The sequence below is a fragment of the Clarias gariepinus genome, chromosome 6 (genome assembly GCF_024256425.1).
Source record: "Clarias gariepinus isolate MV-2021 ecotype Netherlands chromosome 6, CGAR_prim_01v2, whole genome shotgun sequence".
Classification (NCBI taxonomy): Eukaryota; Metazoa; Chordata; class Actinopteri; order Siluriformes; family Clariidae; genus Clarias; species Clarias gariepinus.
In genome coordinates, this window is record NC_071105.1 from 5,965,262 (window position 1) to 5,977,655 (window position 12,394).

Genomic DNA, 12,394 nt, shown 5'->3' on the forward strand with positions numbered 1-12,394 from the left:
GTATTATTCTAAAATGCAACATTGTATCAGATTTTGCAATATAAATTTGACATGGTTACGGACACTACAGGTTTTTTTTTCCGAAGAAAATCCTTAATTTTGTTTGGAATGCTTTAATTTTAGAAAACAAATTTGTACAGTTCATATACTTCTAGTAATTTACACCAATTTTGATAGCAATACTTTAAAAAATATATAGAATTTGCATTTTAAATGGTTATAGTTTGAAGCGAGACAGTATGACGCTGAAAAATGGTCATTTTTGGGGCACATGTAAAATGATCTCTCCAAAAAGGCTGAAGTTAGCAACTTAAAATTTTTAGGTAAGCAAGATTCATCACTTCCATGTTAGATAAGCCTGATAAGAAATATATTATATGTATAACATAAATGATATATATTAAATCAGCACCAATGCTGTGTTTTTGGCCGAGTGAAATATTAGTGTCCATGTAAACACAACTAGTGGCTCCTGCAGTAGTCATTTTGATATTTTTCTTTTATGGTTAAAACCGTTAAATAGCTAAAAAAATAATAATAATAATAACCTTAAGTTGTTTCATGGGATTGAGAACCCTGCTGAAGTTGAAGCACAAGATGTGATGGTTTTATATTTAATAAACGAGTGGATGGAAACACACCTGTATTTATTGAGCAGCTCGGTGTCAGAGCAGGGAGTCGGGACTTCATGGTCGGGGGAACAAACTAAAATCACAAGTCATAATCAGTCACTGATGCTCTTAAAATTCTCCCAAAAACACTAAATATGATCAGCTTATATACCTTAATAAATTATCTAAGGGTTTAGTACAGTGATGTTATTTATTTTACAGGTTAAGCTAAATGTATTTAGTTGTTTTTGCGATTATCCAACTTGTTTATTAATCATGCAGACCTGACGTGTTTAAGAATATTGTACTAAACCCTTAAATAATTAAGGACGTATAAGTGGGATTGTTGTTCTAATATGAAGCACACACTTTCTACTGCTGCCGCTGCCATGTAGCTAAATAATACTTCATTTGTTAATGATCAGTTATAACATCGCGTGAGCGAAGGCAGTAGTAGAAAGTGCTGGAACGTCGTCTATTATACGAGTCGATTGAGGAGTTTCTCCACCTCGCAGGTCTTAGAAGGCAGGCTGGACTCTCTCGCCGTGGCAACGATCAAAACCCTCACCACCGTGATGCACAAATCACCAGCCGCGAAGGTCAGTCTCACAGACACAACGCTTAAGTTATGTAGGAAAGTTGTGTAGTAGCACCTATTAACTCATAAGCTCCGCCCATCCAGGAAGTGTTTAAGGAGCGGATCGGATACACCCACCTGTATGAGGTGCTCGTCTCTCTGGGGCAGCCGTCCAGGAACCTGCTGAAGGAGCTCATGAACATGGTGAGACCCGCCAACATCATTATCATTTTCTACATTTTTCACCTTTTCAAGTACGTACTGTGGCACCGTACAAATTTAATCTGTTCTTAAGATGGAGTTTCGTATTGCGAAATGCAATATAATATCATTACAGATAATCCGTTCCAGGCATCCAAAAATATTACCAATATTAAGAATTTTCAAAAATGTAGTCATATTTTTTCATATAAAAACAATCGAAACATTCAGAAAAGACATGAAAATAAAGTAAAACGTGAAATAAATAGATATTAAACCACACTTAACCTTCATTTAGGATTCCTTTTGGCTCAGGCTGCTTTAAAAAACTATACCAAAATTGGCTCCTTTTCCTTCTTGATAACATTCTTGGGACCCATGATGCAAGTTTTTTAACCAAATCGTGAACAAAATGCAAAAAACTAACAAAAAAGTATGTAAACTTGCTTCGACTAGCTTTCCAGTAACTCAGACAAGTTTTAAATGGTTGCCATACATTTCGTTCTCTCGTATGCCGAGGCAATTTTTTTTTTCTTCAAAATTTCAGTCCCTAAGATGGGAATTCATGAGTCGGGCCTTCGTATGTCAAGGTACCACTGGTACTCTGAGTTACTGCAGCAGTCCAGCCTGTGAGGCTCAAACCTGTGTACTTGTGTCTCTATGTCTCTGTAGGCAGTGGAGGGTGATCACTCCTCTGTGGGTTTTTTGGGGATCAGTAACGTGGAGCCGCTCCTCCTCCTGATCCGCTGGCTACCTGAACTCGACTCGACCGAGCTCCAGATCTTCGCGGCTGATCGGCTACGGAGGATCTGCGCCTTAAACCGGCGCACACGGGCCGCCTGCGTCAACGCGCGCATGTCGGAGTGCGTCCTCTCCACGCTCGAGAGAGACACCAGTCTCCCGCAGGTATGTGCGGAGAGCCTTCTGACACTTCTGGGTGCTCTGGGGGCAGAGTCTCTGAGCGGTGCCGAGCTCCACCGGCTTCTGAGCCTCCTGCGGAACCCCGAGAACCGCCCTCAACCGTACACCGAGCCGGTGCTGCGCTCGCTGCTCGCCATGCTCCGGAAACACACCCTCCACAGCGCGACACACTACTTCGATCTGACCCCGCCCATGGCAGGGATTGACGTGCCGACCATTTCCAGGTGGCCAGGCTCCGCCTTTAGCTTCTTGGCCTGGCTGTCGCTGGATCAGGACCAGTTGGAATCAGCCGGCAAGGGGGATAAGAGGAAACAGTTATACAGGTGGGAGAGGAGTTGGGGAATAAAGGGCGGGGCCAATCACAGCAAAGTGCATCATCATAATTTTGGAATTTCCTAAATTTGTCTCTTTTTCTTTTTCCGTGTAGTTTTTTCACACCGGGAGGTACTGGGTTCGAAGCCTTCATAAGCTCATCTGGCTCTCTTGTGGTGGCGGTGTGCAGCAAAAAGGAATACGTCACGGTCACGCTGCCTGATTACTGCTTCTGTGACTCACTCTGGGTCAGTGACATCACACAACAACAACAACATATCCCAACATTCCTTGGAAGAGACCTGGGCATGTAGTTTGTTGCCCGTAAAGCCAGACAGAGAACCAAACAGACATGTACAGTAGATGGACAGATTGTTAGAAAGCTACATGGATAGACTGAGCTATGAATGGACAGACAGACACAGACAGACAGACGGACGGTGTATAAACAGATGCAGTCATACAGTCGTCTGTCTATGCAATGTCAAAGCAATGCATAGACAGATGAACTTTTAGATCAGGACTGAGTAGCTAGACATCTAGATATATAATTGGATACGCAGATAAATATGTACACCAACATACAGTTGTTGTGAAAAAGTATTTCCTGATTGATTTTTTTTTTTTCAGATTTGTCACACTTAAATAATTCAGATCATCAAACAAATGTTAACATTACACAAAGATAACCAGAGTAAATACAAAATGCAGCTTGTAAATGATGATTTTATTTATTAGAGGGGAAAAAAGTGTGCAACTCGGCCTGACCCTACATTATGTGAAGAAGTAATTGGTTGTGCAGCAACAACTGCAATCAAGCATTTTTGATTAAGACTTTCACATCGCTGTGAAGGATTTTTTTTATTTAGTCACATTTAAAAAAAAATTTCTCTCTTTTTTTTTTTACATAACCTGGACCTGTTTAAGTTCATGCCACAGGATTTATGTCTGGACTTTGACTAGACCACTCCAAAACCTTAATTTAGTTGTTTCTTTTGAGCCGTTCAGAGGTGGACTTGCTGGTGTGTTTCAAAAATGATCCAAAACATCAATCACAAACTGATTCCGCCATGGAATTCATGGTTTTGACAAAGAAATGCTGTGTTAGTTTTACCCCAGATGTAAAAGGATGCACATCTTTCAAAAGCTTTTGTCTTATCAGTCCACAAAATATTTGTCATGGGGATAGGCAAGATGTTTTTTTGTTGTTTTTGTTTTTTCCCCTGCACGTGAGACTAGTCTTTGGGTTCCTTTTGGTCAGAAGTCGTTTTCTCTTTCTTATTGTTAAATTATGAACTTTGACCTTAACTGATGTAAGTGAGGACACTTTTTTTTTTTAAATAAGTGAAATGATCATTTAGAAACTTTATAGCATTTTATATCTACTTGGATTATCTTTGCGTAGTATTAAAATTATGCAATTTTTTTTTTTTTAAATCCAGCGAATACTCTTTGACAGCCCTGTACAGATGGATAGTCAGGTGAAAAGTGAGACAGCCAAGCATGTAGACAGATGGACGATGAATTAAAAAAATTGGACAGACGGATGGATGGAAAGTCTGATGTATAATAAGATCCATGGTTAGTCAGTCAGCCAGGTAGAAAAACAGCAAGACAGACTGAAAGACAGATGTGGTGATAAAATAGACAGTATGTGAAATATTGGACAAATATCCAGACATTGTATTAATATGTTAAAGGATTGTGGATTCTTCTAGAAAGCAAAAAAGTGTTTTTTTTTGTCTTTCAGCATTATATCGGCGTGGTTCATGTTCCAGGGAAGAGACCATTTGGACAGAGTCTCGTCTCCATTTATGTGGACGGGCAGCAGAAATTGTCAGCAGCACTCAAGTACCCCAACATGGCCGAGGTACTCATGAAGTATTACACACGTACTCGCCGCACACTAGTATAAGAGAGTATTAATGTCATTAACAAATCCATTCTGAGTGGAGATTTCTCCATAGTTCCATTCTTCGTACTTCCCCTGACTCAGTAGAAATGTTATAGATTTAAAAAAAAGCATGTAGAATGCAAGAACACGTTCTTTTTTGAAAATAAATAATTCATTAAGTGCCATTACTTTTTTCATATAGAAGAAATTTAGACCCAAAACTGACGTGTTGGAGCAGTTAATGCTGTCTTATTGCATTTTTTAAGAACACATTTATTTAACCTGAAGTGATGTAAACGCATGACTAAAGGACAGATGTCTAGACGGGCACACAGATAGACTCTCTGACTCACTTGTCCTGACATGTAAAAAAACATGTATGTAGACTGAGAGACATGCAAATAAGGTAGAGCTGTCGTGGCTAAGTGACAGTCGTACAGAGAAGACGACATAGAATAAATAACACAGAATAGACATTTGCTAAAACATATAAACAGACGGGTGTCCATGACTGACAAACTGACTGATGTCCAGACGACTGATGTCCAGACTGACTGATGTCCAGACTGACTGATGTCCATACGGACAGAGAGACAGACTGACTGGTGTCCATACGGACAGAGAGACAGACTGACTGGTGTCCATACGGACAGAGAGACAGACTGACTGGTGTCGATACGGACAGAGAGACAGACTGACTGGTGTCGATACGGACAGAGAGACAGACTGACTGGTGTCCAGACTGACAGAGAGACAGACTGCCTGGTGTCCATACGGACAGAGAGACAGACTGCCTGGTGTCCATACGGACAGAGAGACAGACTGCCTGGTGTCCATACGGACAGAGAGACAGACTGCCTGGTGTCCATACGGACAGAGAGACAGACTGCCTGGTGTCCATACGGACAGAGAGACAGACTGCCTGGTGTCCATACGGACAGAGAGACAGACTGCCTGGTGTCCATACGGACAGAGAGACAGACTGCCTGGTGTCCATACGGACAGAGAGACAGACTGCCTGGTGTCCATACGGACAGAGAGACAGACTGCCTGGTGTCCATACGGACAGAGAGACAGACTGCCTGGTGTCCATACGGACAGAGAGACAGACTGCCTGGTGTCCATACGGACAGAGAGACAGACTGCCTGGTGTCCATACGGACAGAGAGACAGACTGCCTGGTGTCCATACGGACAGAGAGACAGACTGCCTGGTGTCCATACGGACAGAGAGACAGACTGCCTGGTGTCCATACGGACAGAGAGACAGACTGCCTGGTGTCCATACGGACAGAGAGACAGACTGCCTGGTGTCCATACGGACAGAGAGACAGACTGCCTGGTGTCCATACGGACAGAGAGACAGACTGCCTGGTGTCCATACGGACAGAGAGACAGACTGCCTGGTGTCCATACGGACAGACTTATTGGTGTCCAGAATGGCAGACAGACAGAAATTTGAAAAGATAATAGACCGCTGTCCGCACTATAAACACAGACAGATAAGTGCCCAGTCTAATAAAGGTTTACATACAGGGAGATAGACAGTAATAGACTGATGTCTAGAGAGATAAATAAACAGATCAATAGACAGGTTTCCAGGCAGACAGAAAGTTGTATAGACAGACGGTTGTCCAGACAGAGAGATCATATCAGTAGATTAGTAGATAGATGTCCAGACGTACAGACAAATAGACAGTTTTATAGACGGGTAGGTTTGAAGGTAAATTTATAGTCGTGTAGATAAATAGACAGACAGATGGATGATGGACAGGTGTCCTGACAGCAGGTGTTCGGACGAGTAGGTGGATGGATACGTAGATGAACGGGTACAAAGCTACAAAGGCAGGTGGGCAGTTGGACAGGGAGACTGACTTACAGATGAACTGATGGTTACACACTAAATGTCTGGTCTCTTCCCAGGTGTTCACGTCATGCTGCATCGGCTCGGCAGGTCAGCGCACCACCACCCCTCCCCCGTCTCAGATCGCCGACCCCCCTTCGTCCCGCACGTCCGTATGGGGGGGCCTGTCCAGGCTGGCACTGATCTCTCCGGGGACACAGGACAGCGAGTGGGGACGACCCACATCACTTCAGGGGCACCTGAGCACTGTGATGGTGTTTAGTGATGCTCTGAGCACCAACGCTATCAGAGCTCTGTACAACACAGGTGAGAGACAGACAAGTAGAGAGATAGAAATGTGTGTAAAAAAAACAGATGGACGGACAAATAAATAGACAGATCCAGACAAATAGATGTATACAGACAAGGCAGATAGACATTCAGGCAGACAGACAGGTAAACAGACAGGTGTACAAGCAGACATACAGGTATACAGACATGTGGACAGGCAGACAGGTGCACACGTACATGTGTAGAGGCAGACAGGGGATCATGTGTAGAGGCAGACAGGGGATCATGTGTAGAGGCAGACAGGGGATCATGTGTAGAGGCAGACAGGGGATCCGGTGTAGAGGCAGACAGGGGATCCGGTGTAGAGGCAGACAGGGGATCCGGTGTAGAGACAGACAGGGGATCCGGTGTAGAGGCAGACAGGGGATCCGGTGTAGAGGCAGACAGGGGATCCGGTGTAGAGGCAGACAGGGGATCCGGTGTAGAGGCAGACAGGGGATCCGGTGTAGAGGCAGACAGGGGATCCGGTGTAGAGGCAGACAGGGGATCCGGTGTAGAGGCAGACAGGGGATCCGGTGTAGAGGCAGACAGGGGATCTGGTGTAGAGGCAGACAGGGGATCCGGTGTAGAGGCAGACAGGGGATCAAGTCTAGAGGCAGAAAGTCTAGAGGCAGACAGGGGTAGAGGCAGACAGGGGATCAAGTGTAGAGGCAGACAGGTGTAGAGACAGACACTAACAGATAAAAAAGAAAAATGTAAGTAACAATCTCTAAGAAACTGATGAATAGACGTCTAGACAGGTAGCTATGTACAGAGGGATAGATGTAATGTTTAGCCCTGTGGCTTGCACAGCTGATTCAGTCTTTCTGTAAGTGTCTTCCTGTCTCTGAGACTTCATGTCCACAGTTACTGTCCGAGTGTAAACCCCAGGGTTTCTCGTTTCAGGGCCAAACTGCATTTCTCCCTTTAAAAGTCAGGAGGCGGAGCTCAGTGACCTCAGCGCCAAACTTCTCCTTCACTATTCACCGAAGGTGAGTGAACGTAGCACACTAACTGTGTATGGACACACCATTCACTGTGGACGAGTGATCGGCTCCTTTTGGACGTGTCCCAAACCAGTGACCTCACTTTTCTGGAGTGTGATTTTGCATAAAATAATTGCAGCATAGATTAAGAGTTTGAGTGTGTGATCTAGTGCACTAGGCCGTGAGCTTGTGTTTGGAATGTGTGACGTGTGTTTTGGGACGTGCGGTACTGAAGTGTGTGTTTCCGGATCCTTTTAGGCGTGTAGGAACCCCATCTGTGTGGACCTGTCCCCTAATCTACTGCACGGACGCCTGACTGGGAATAAAGTGGTCAACTGGGACGTCAAGGTGGAAGAGACAACACACACATACACATACACACACACACACACACACCTCTTCATACATGGTTTTTTACTTGATTACACACTCAATTGTGTCTATGTGTATGTGTCTCTATAGGACATCATTAACTGTATCGGAGGACTTCCTGTGCTGTTCCCCATTTTGGAGCAGTTGACCCTGTTGACCCCTGAACAGCACAACGGGTTTTCAGGGTCAGAGGGCGTGACTCCTGAGTCTGCCACGCCCCCTGATGGAGACTGGGTCATACTGCCTTCCAACAGAGCCTCAGGTGTCTGTCTGTCTGTCTGTCTGTCTGTGTCTTTCTGTGTGAAAGAGAGACAGAGTTCTGGTTTGGATCTCATGTCATTAATGCACTTTGGTGCTGTCAATCATTTTGCGTGTGTGTGTGTTTTAGAGGCGCGTTTGGAGAAGAATCTTGCTGCCACCTTTCTGTTGGTGTTAAAGCACTTTCTGCACAGACACACGATAAACCAGGAGACGCTGCTACACACACACAGCGTGGCCACCCTCGCTGCCCTGCTGCAGAAGGTACACACACACACACACACACACACACACACACACACAGCAGACTCTGCCTGTCCTCCTGTCTCTATTGTTAACAATGTCTGGTTTCATTTCCAATATTCAAGTAAGATTGTATCACAGTTTAGATCATTTAATACACTTGTAGTATATAACATTTTGTGTGTGTGTGTGTGTGTAGCTGCCTGCTTTTCTGGTCGACGTGAGCCTTTTGGTCGCCGTTCAGCTGCTGATCGAGCAGGTGACACAGGAGAAGAATCCCCACCTTCTGCAACAGCTGCACACACACCTCCTGTTCAACTTCAACATCTGGAACCAAGGGGACTTCTCCCTGCGCATTGGTCAGTCTCTTTGTGTTGTGTGTGTTTTTGATTGTGTGTGTGTGCTGTTGGTGTTTTTTTTTTTTCTGTATTACCCATGTTTGTTTGTTGTGCTGAAGGTCACATCCAGTACATGTCCACCATCGTCAAAGACAGCAGGAAGCAGTTCAGGAAGAAATATGGAGTGCAGTTCCTGCTCGACGCCATCCGCCTTTACTACAGGTGAGAATCGATTTCCCATGATGCTTCACTCCGTGCTTGTGTTTTGATACCGATTTAAATTCACCCTTGTCTTCGTTAGCAAATATACTGAATGTCTTTTTTCTCTTATCCTCTTAAATCCTGGATCTTCAGCGGGAATCGCGAGAGCGACATGAGCGAGGACGATGTCCGGACCATCAGAGCGTCCCTATGTGGCCTGCTCAAGTATTACATCAGCAAAGGTGCCAGTCAGGACGAGATCCAGAGCATTCTGGGATACATTGCTGCTATCGGGGATGAAGAGCAGGTGAGGGATTGAACTCGAGATCTGCGTTAGTTTGCTTCATGCTTTTCTACTTGTTCTTGATGAATATCTCGTATACACACACATTAGACACATTTATTTAAGAACAGGAAAATACACAATACAAATACACATAATCAGGGATGGGAATCACCAGGGATGAACCGATACGATGTTATAATGATAGCTATGTGCAGGTTCGGTTTGTATCGCGGTATTATAAGTACAGTGGAACCTTGGATTACAAGCATATTCCAGTCCAGATGTGGGCTCGTATTTCAAAACACTCGTAAACCAAATCGAAAGTGTGTCTGTGTGTGAATCTAAAGTAAGGAGCCCCTCTCTGCAAACACGCGTCACGCGGTTAGGAGGAAACACGTGATAGTCTTTGGCCCTCCCGGCTGAATGGTAGTAGTAGCCTTAATGTGGGAGCCCCCTAGTGACGGGGCGGAATTGGCCATGACCAAATTAGGGAGAAAATCGGGAAAAAATCCCAAAAATAATAAAAAAAAAAAAGAAAACGAAACCTATCCCAAACATCCTAGCCCAAAACATCCTTTAGAACCAGTCTTTCACTGAGTCCTGAGTGCTGGACTTCGGTGGCCATCACTTATCATCATCTATTATCACATGACCTTTTTCCATCGCTCCACACTCCAATCTTTATGTTCTTTGGCAAACTGACTTTTTTTTAAACCTTTTAACTGATATAGAATATATTTTCTTTTTACTGAAGTGTTTGTCTTCTAATACTGTGGAAGTTGTTACTGACTGTGTTTTTTTTTTTTCTAGTTATGTAGTATTTTAGAGCTGCTGCTGAATCTTCTCCAGTCGAGTGCGTCACGTGATCAGCTCTTCCTGCTGTTGTTCGAGCCTGGAGCGGCCGATTCCTGCTACGCCCTGCTGCTCAACCATAAACACTCTGATCGCCTCCGAGAGCTCATTTTTAAGGTCACAAGCTAATAGTCACCATCTTAAAACCAAAAAAAAATGTATCATGTTAAACCAACAACATGCTCAACATTTTACACTGTTTACGGTGTTATGGTAAAAAGTTTGCCGTCTTACACCAATGTTTACCATCATACAAACAAATCTTTAATAATTAGCAATTTGCACAACACACTCATCTTATACAGGTAGTACCTGACTTACGAACATTTGAGTTAAGAATATACTTACGGGTTTCAATGAATCACTCCTGGAGCACGATGATAGAAAATGTCTGTCCTGTAAAGCTGTCCTGATAGAGAATAATCCTTATTTCGGAAAATCCTCAACAAAACAAAGTTCAATACAGTGGAAAAACAGAAGCTCTGAGACAAAATATCGTCCAGGATTCCCCTCTCGATTTAAAGGCGCAGAGACAACACTTACATTTCACATTTCACTGTGAGATTAATTTAGGAGCAATTACGTTTTCTTTGGCCACATGGTGGCAGTGTTGGGAAAGTGGACAGATTAAGTCAAGTGGATTGGTATGCTTTACATTGTATATTTGTGTGTCAAAGTTGTACAAGACTCACTTTGTCAGACTTAAGAACAAATCCGACTTACGAACGTGATCCTGTAGCGAAACCTGTTCATAAGTCGGGGATTACATGTATTGACAGTCAAATCTTACACCAGTTTTATCACCACGCCAACTTTTATTATCTTAACATTAAATGTTACTTCTGTGTGTGTGTGTGTGTGTGTGTGCAGCTGTTCGAGCGCATGCTGTGGTGTGACCGTGTGTACGAGAAGAGTAAGCAGCGGCTAAGACTGCGAGAAGTGGGCTACTCCGGCCTTACCCTGCTCTTTCCTGACCTTCACATCACCCCCACCCTCGTCAAGTGCCTCCTCAATCAGATCCTCCACACAGGTCTGTGAGGCGTAACACGCCTCCGTGTGTCAGATCTCTAATAGATTTTGTCCTCGATGTTCTTCTGATCTCTGATGTTAGGAAGTGAAAATAACAATAAAAATTAGCAAAATGACATCGATTGAGTGGCTCTGACCTCTTGACGTCTGATTTATAGATTCTCTGGTGAACTATAAGGATCTGATGGCTCTCGTGCAGCTGACGCATCGGGCTGATCTGAGCGTGCGCATGCTCGTCTGCAAGAGGGTAAGAGTGGTGAAGGGTTTATTACTCTATACGTTAAACTACGAATTAAATGTTTGACATTCTGTTCAAGTAAAGTGTGTGTACTTACCTATACTTGTCTGTTTGTGTGTTTAGTTATACTCCCTGGTGCAGTCTCAGTCAGACGCAGCACTTCAGATATCCCGTCAGCCATGTTGGCAGGACACGCTAATCCGTGCGTTGGTGCGGAGTTGCAGCGGTGACTCTGGGTCCGGGTCCGGATCGGGACGAGGCGACTCGGCCAGCCTGGGGAGCATCGGCTCGAACCGGGCTGAGCCTCCCGTCTCCATAGAGAGTCTGGAGGAGAACGGAGAGGTGTTGTCTCTGTCTGAAACACCCAGCGAGAGCTCACAGGGCAGGGGGCTGAGTCTGGACCTAAACCAGGTCCATGCGCTCGAGCAGGGTGACGGCGGCAGTCAGACTCCCTCACCACTGGACAGCGCCAAACCCTTCCCTGAACGAGATGCCGCTTCCTCTATGGGAGATGACAGCTTCCTGTTCAGCGATAACGTCTCACTGGGAGAGTCTTTTCACAGCAACGAGGTAAAATGATTGAGTGTGTGTGAGGGAACGGGGATTATCTACATCTCTGTTCTATACATACTGTATAATAAAACTGTAAAGTCTGTACATTAAATATATTTGTGTGAAAATTATTTGGGGGACGTAGGATGAGTAAATAATTTTAAAGAGGTTTTCACAGGTGGCCGAGCTTGAGGTAACACACACACGACCGCTCGAAAGTCTGGGATCAGTTTCTAACTCCATGGTCGTTCCTGATTTTTATTTATTTCTACATTTTAAAACAATGCTGAAGGCGTTTATACAAAATACACAATAATCTCCTTTGAATAGTTGATATTGAGATGTGTCTGC

At 44.2% G+C, this 12,394-nt stretch overlaps 1 protein-coding gene across 2 annotated transcripts in view; it reads left to right on the top strand.

The window, feature by feature from the left end:
• nbeal1 (neurobeachin-like 1) overlaps nt 1–12,394 on the top strand; it is a 61,663-nt gene that overhangs the window by 29,766 nt on the left and 19,503 nt on the right. For both annotated transcript variants that reach the window (XM_053498220.1, XM_053498221.1), the window contains 17 exons: nt 1,127–1,210; nt 1,294–1,392; nt 2,062–2,633; nt 2,738–2,870; nt 4,373–4,492; nt 6,439–6,685; nt 7,595–7,680; nt 7,933–8,022; nt 8,137–8,308; nt 8,435–8,568; nt 8,747–8,906; nt 9,005–9,107; nt 9,240–9,393; nt 10,183–10,341; nt 11,095–11,254; nt 11,412–11,500; nt 11,615–12,061. In XM_053498220.1, the coding sequence (XP_053354195.1) occupies nt 1,127–1,210; nt 1,294–1,392; nt 2,062–2,633; nt 2,738–2,870; nt 4,373–4,492; nt 6,439–6,685; nt 7,595–7,680; nt 7,933–8,022; nt 8,137–8,308; nt 8,435–8,568; nt 8,747–8,906; nt 9,005–9,107; nt 9,240–9,393; nt 10,183–10,341; nt 11,095–11,254; nt 11,412–11,500; nt 11,615–12,061 (3,009 nt within the window). The remainder of the gene's footprint in view (nt 1–1,126; nt 1,211–1,293; nt 1,393–2,061; nt 2,634–2,737; nt 2,871–4,372; nt 4,493–6,438; nt 6,686–7,594; nt 7,681–7,932; nt 8,023–8,136; nt 8,309–8,434; nt 8,569–8,746; nt 8,907–9,004; nt 9,108–9,239; nt 9,394–10,182; nt 10,342–11,094; nt 11,255–11,411; nt 11,501–11,614; nt 12,062–12,394) is intronic.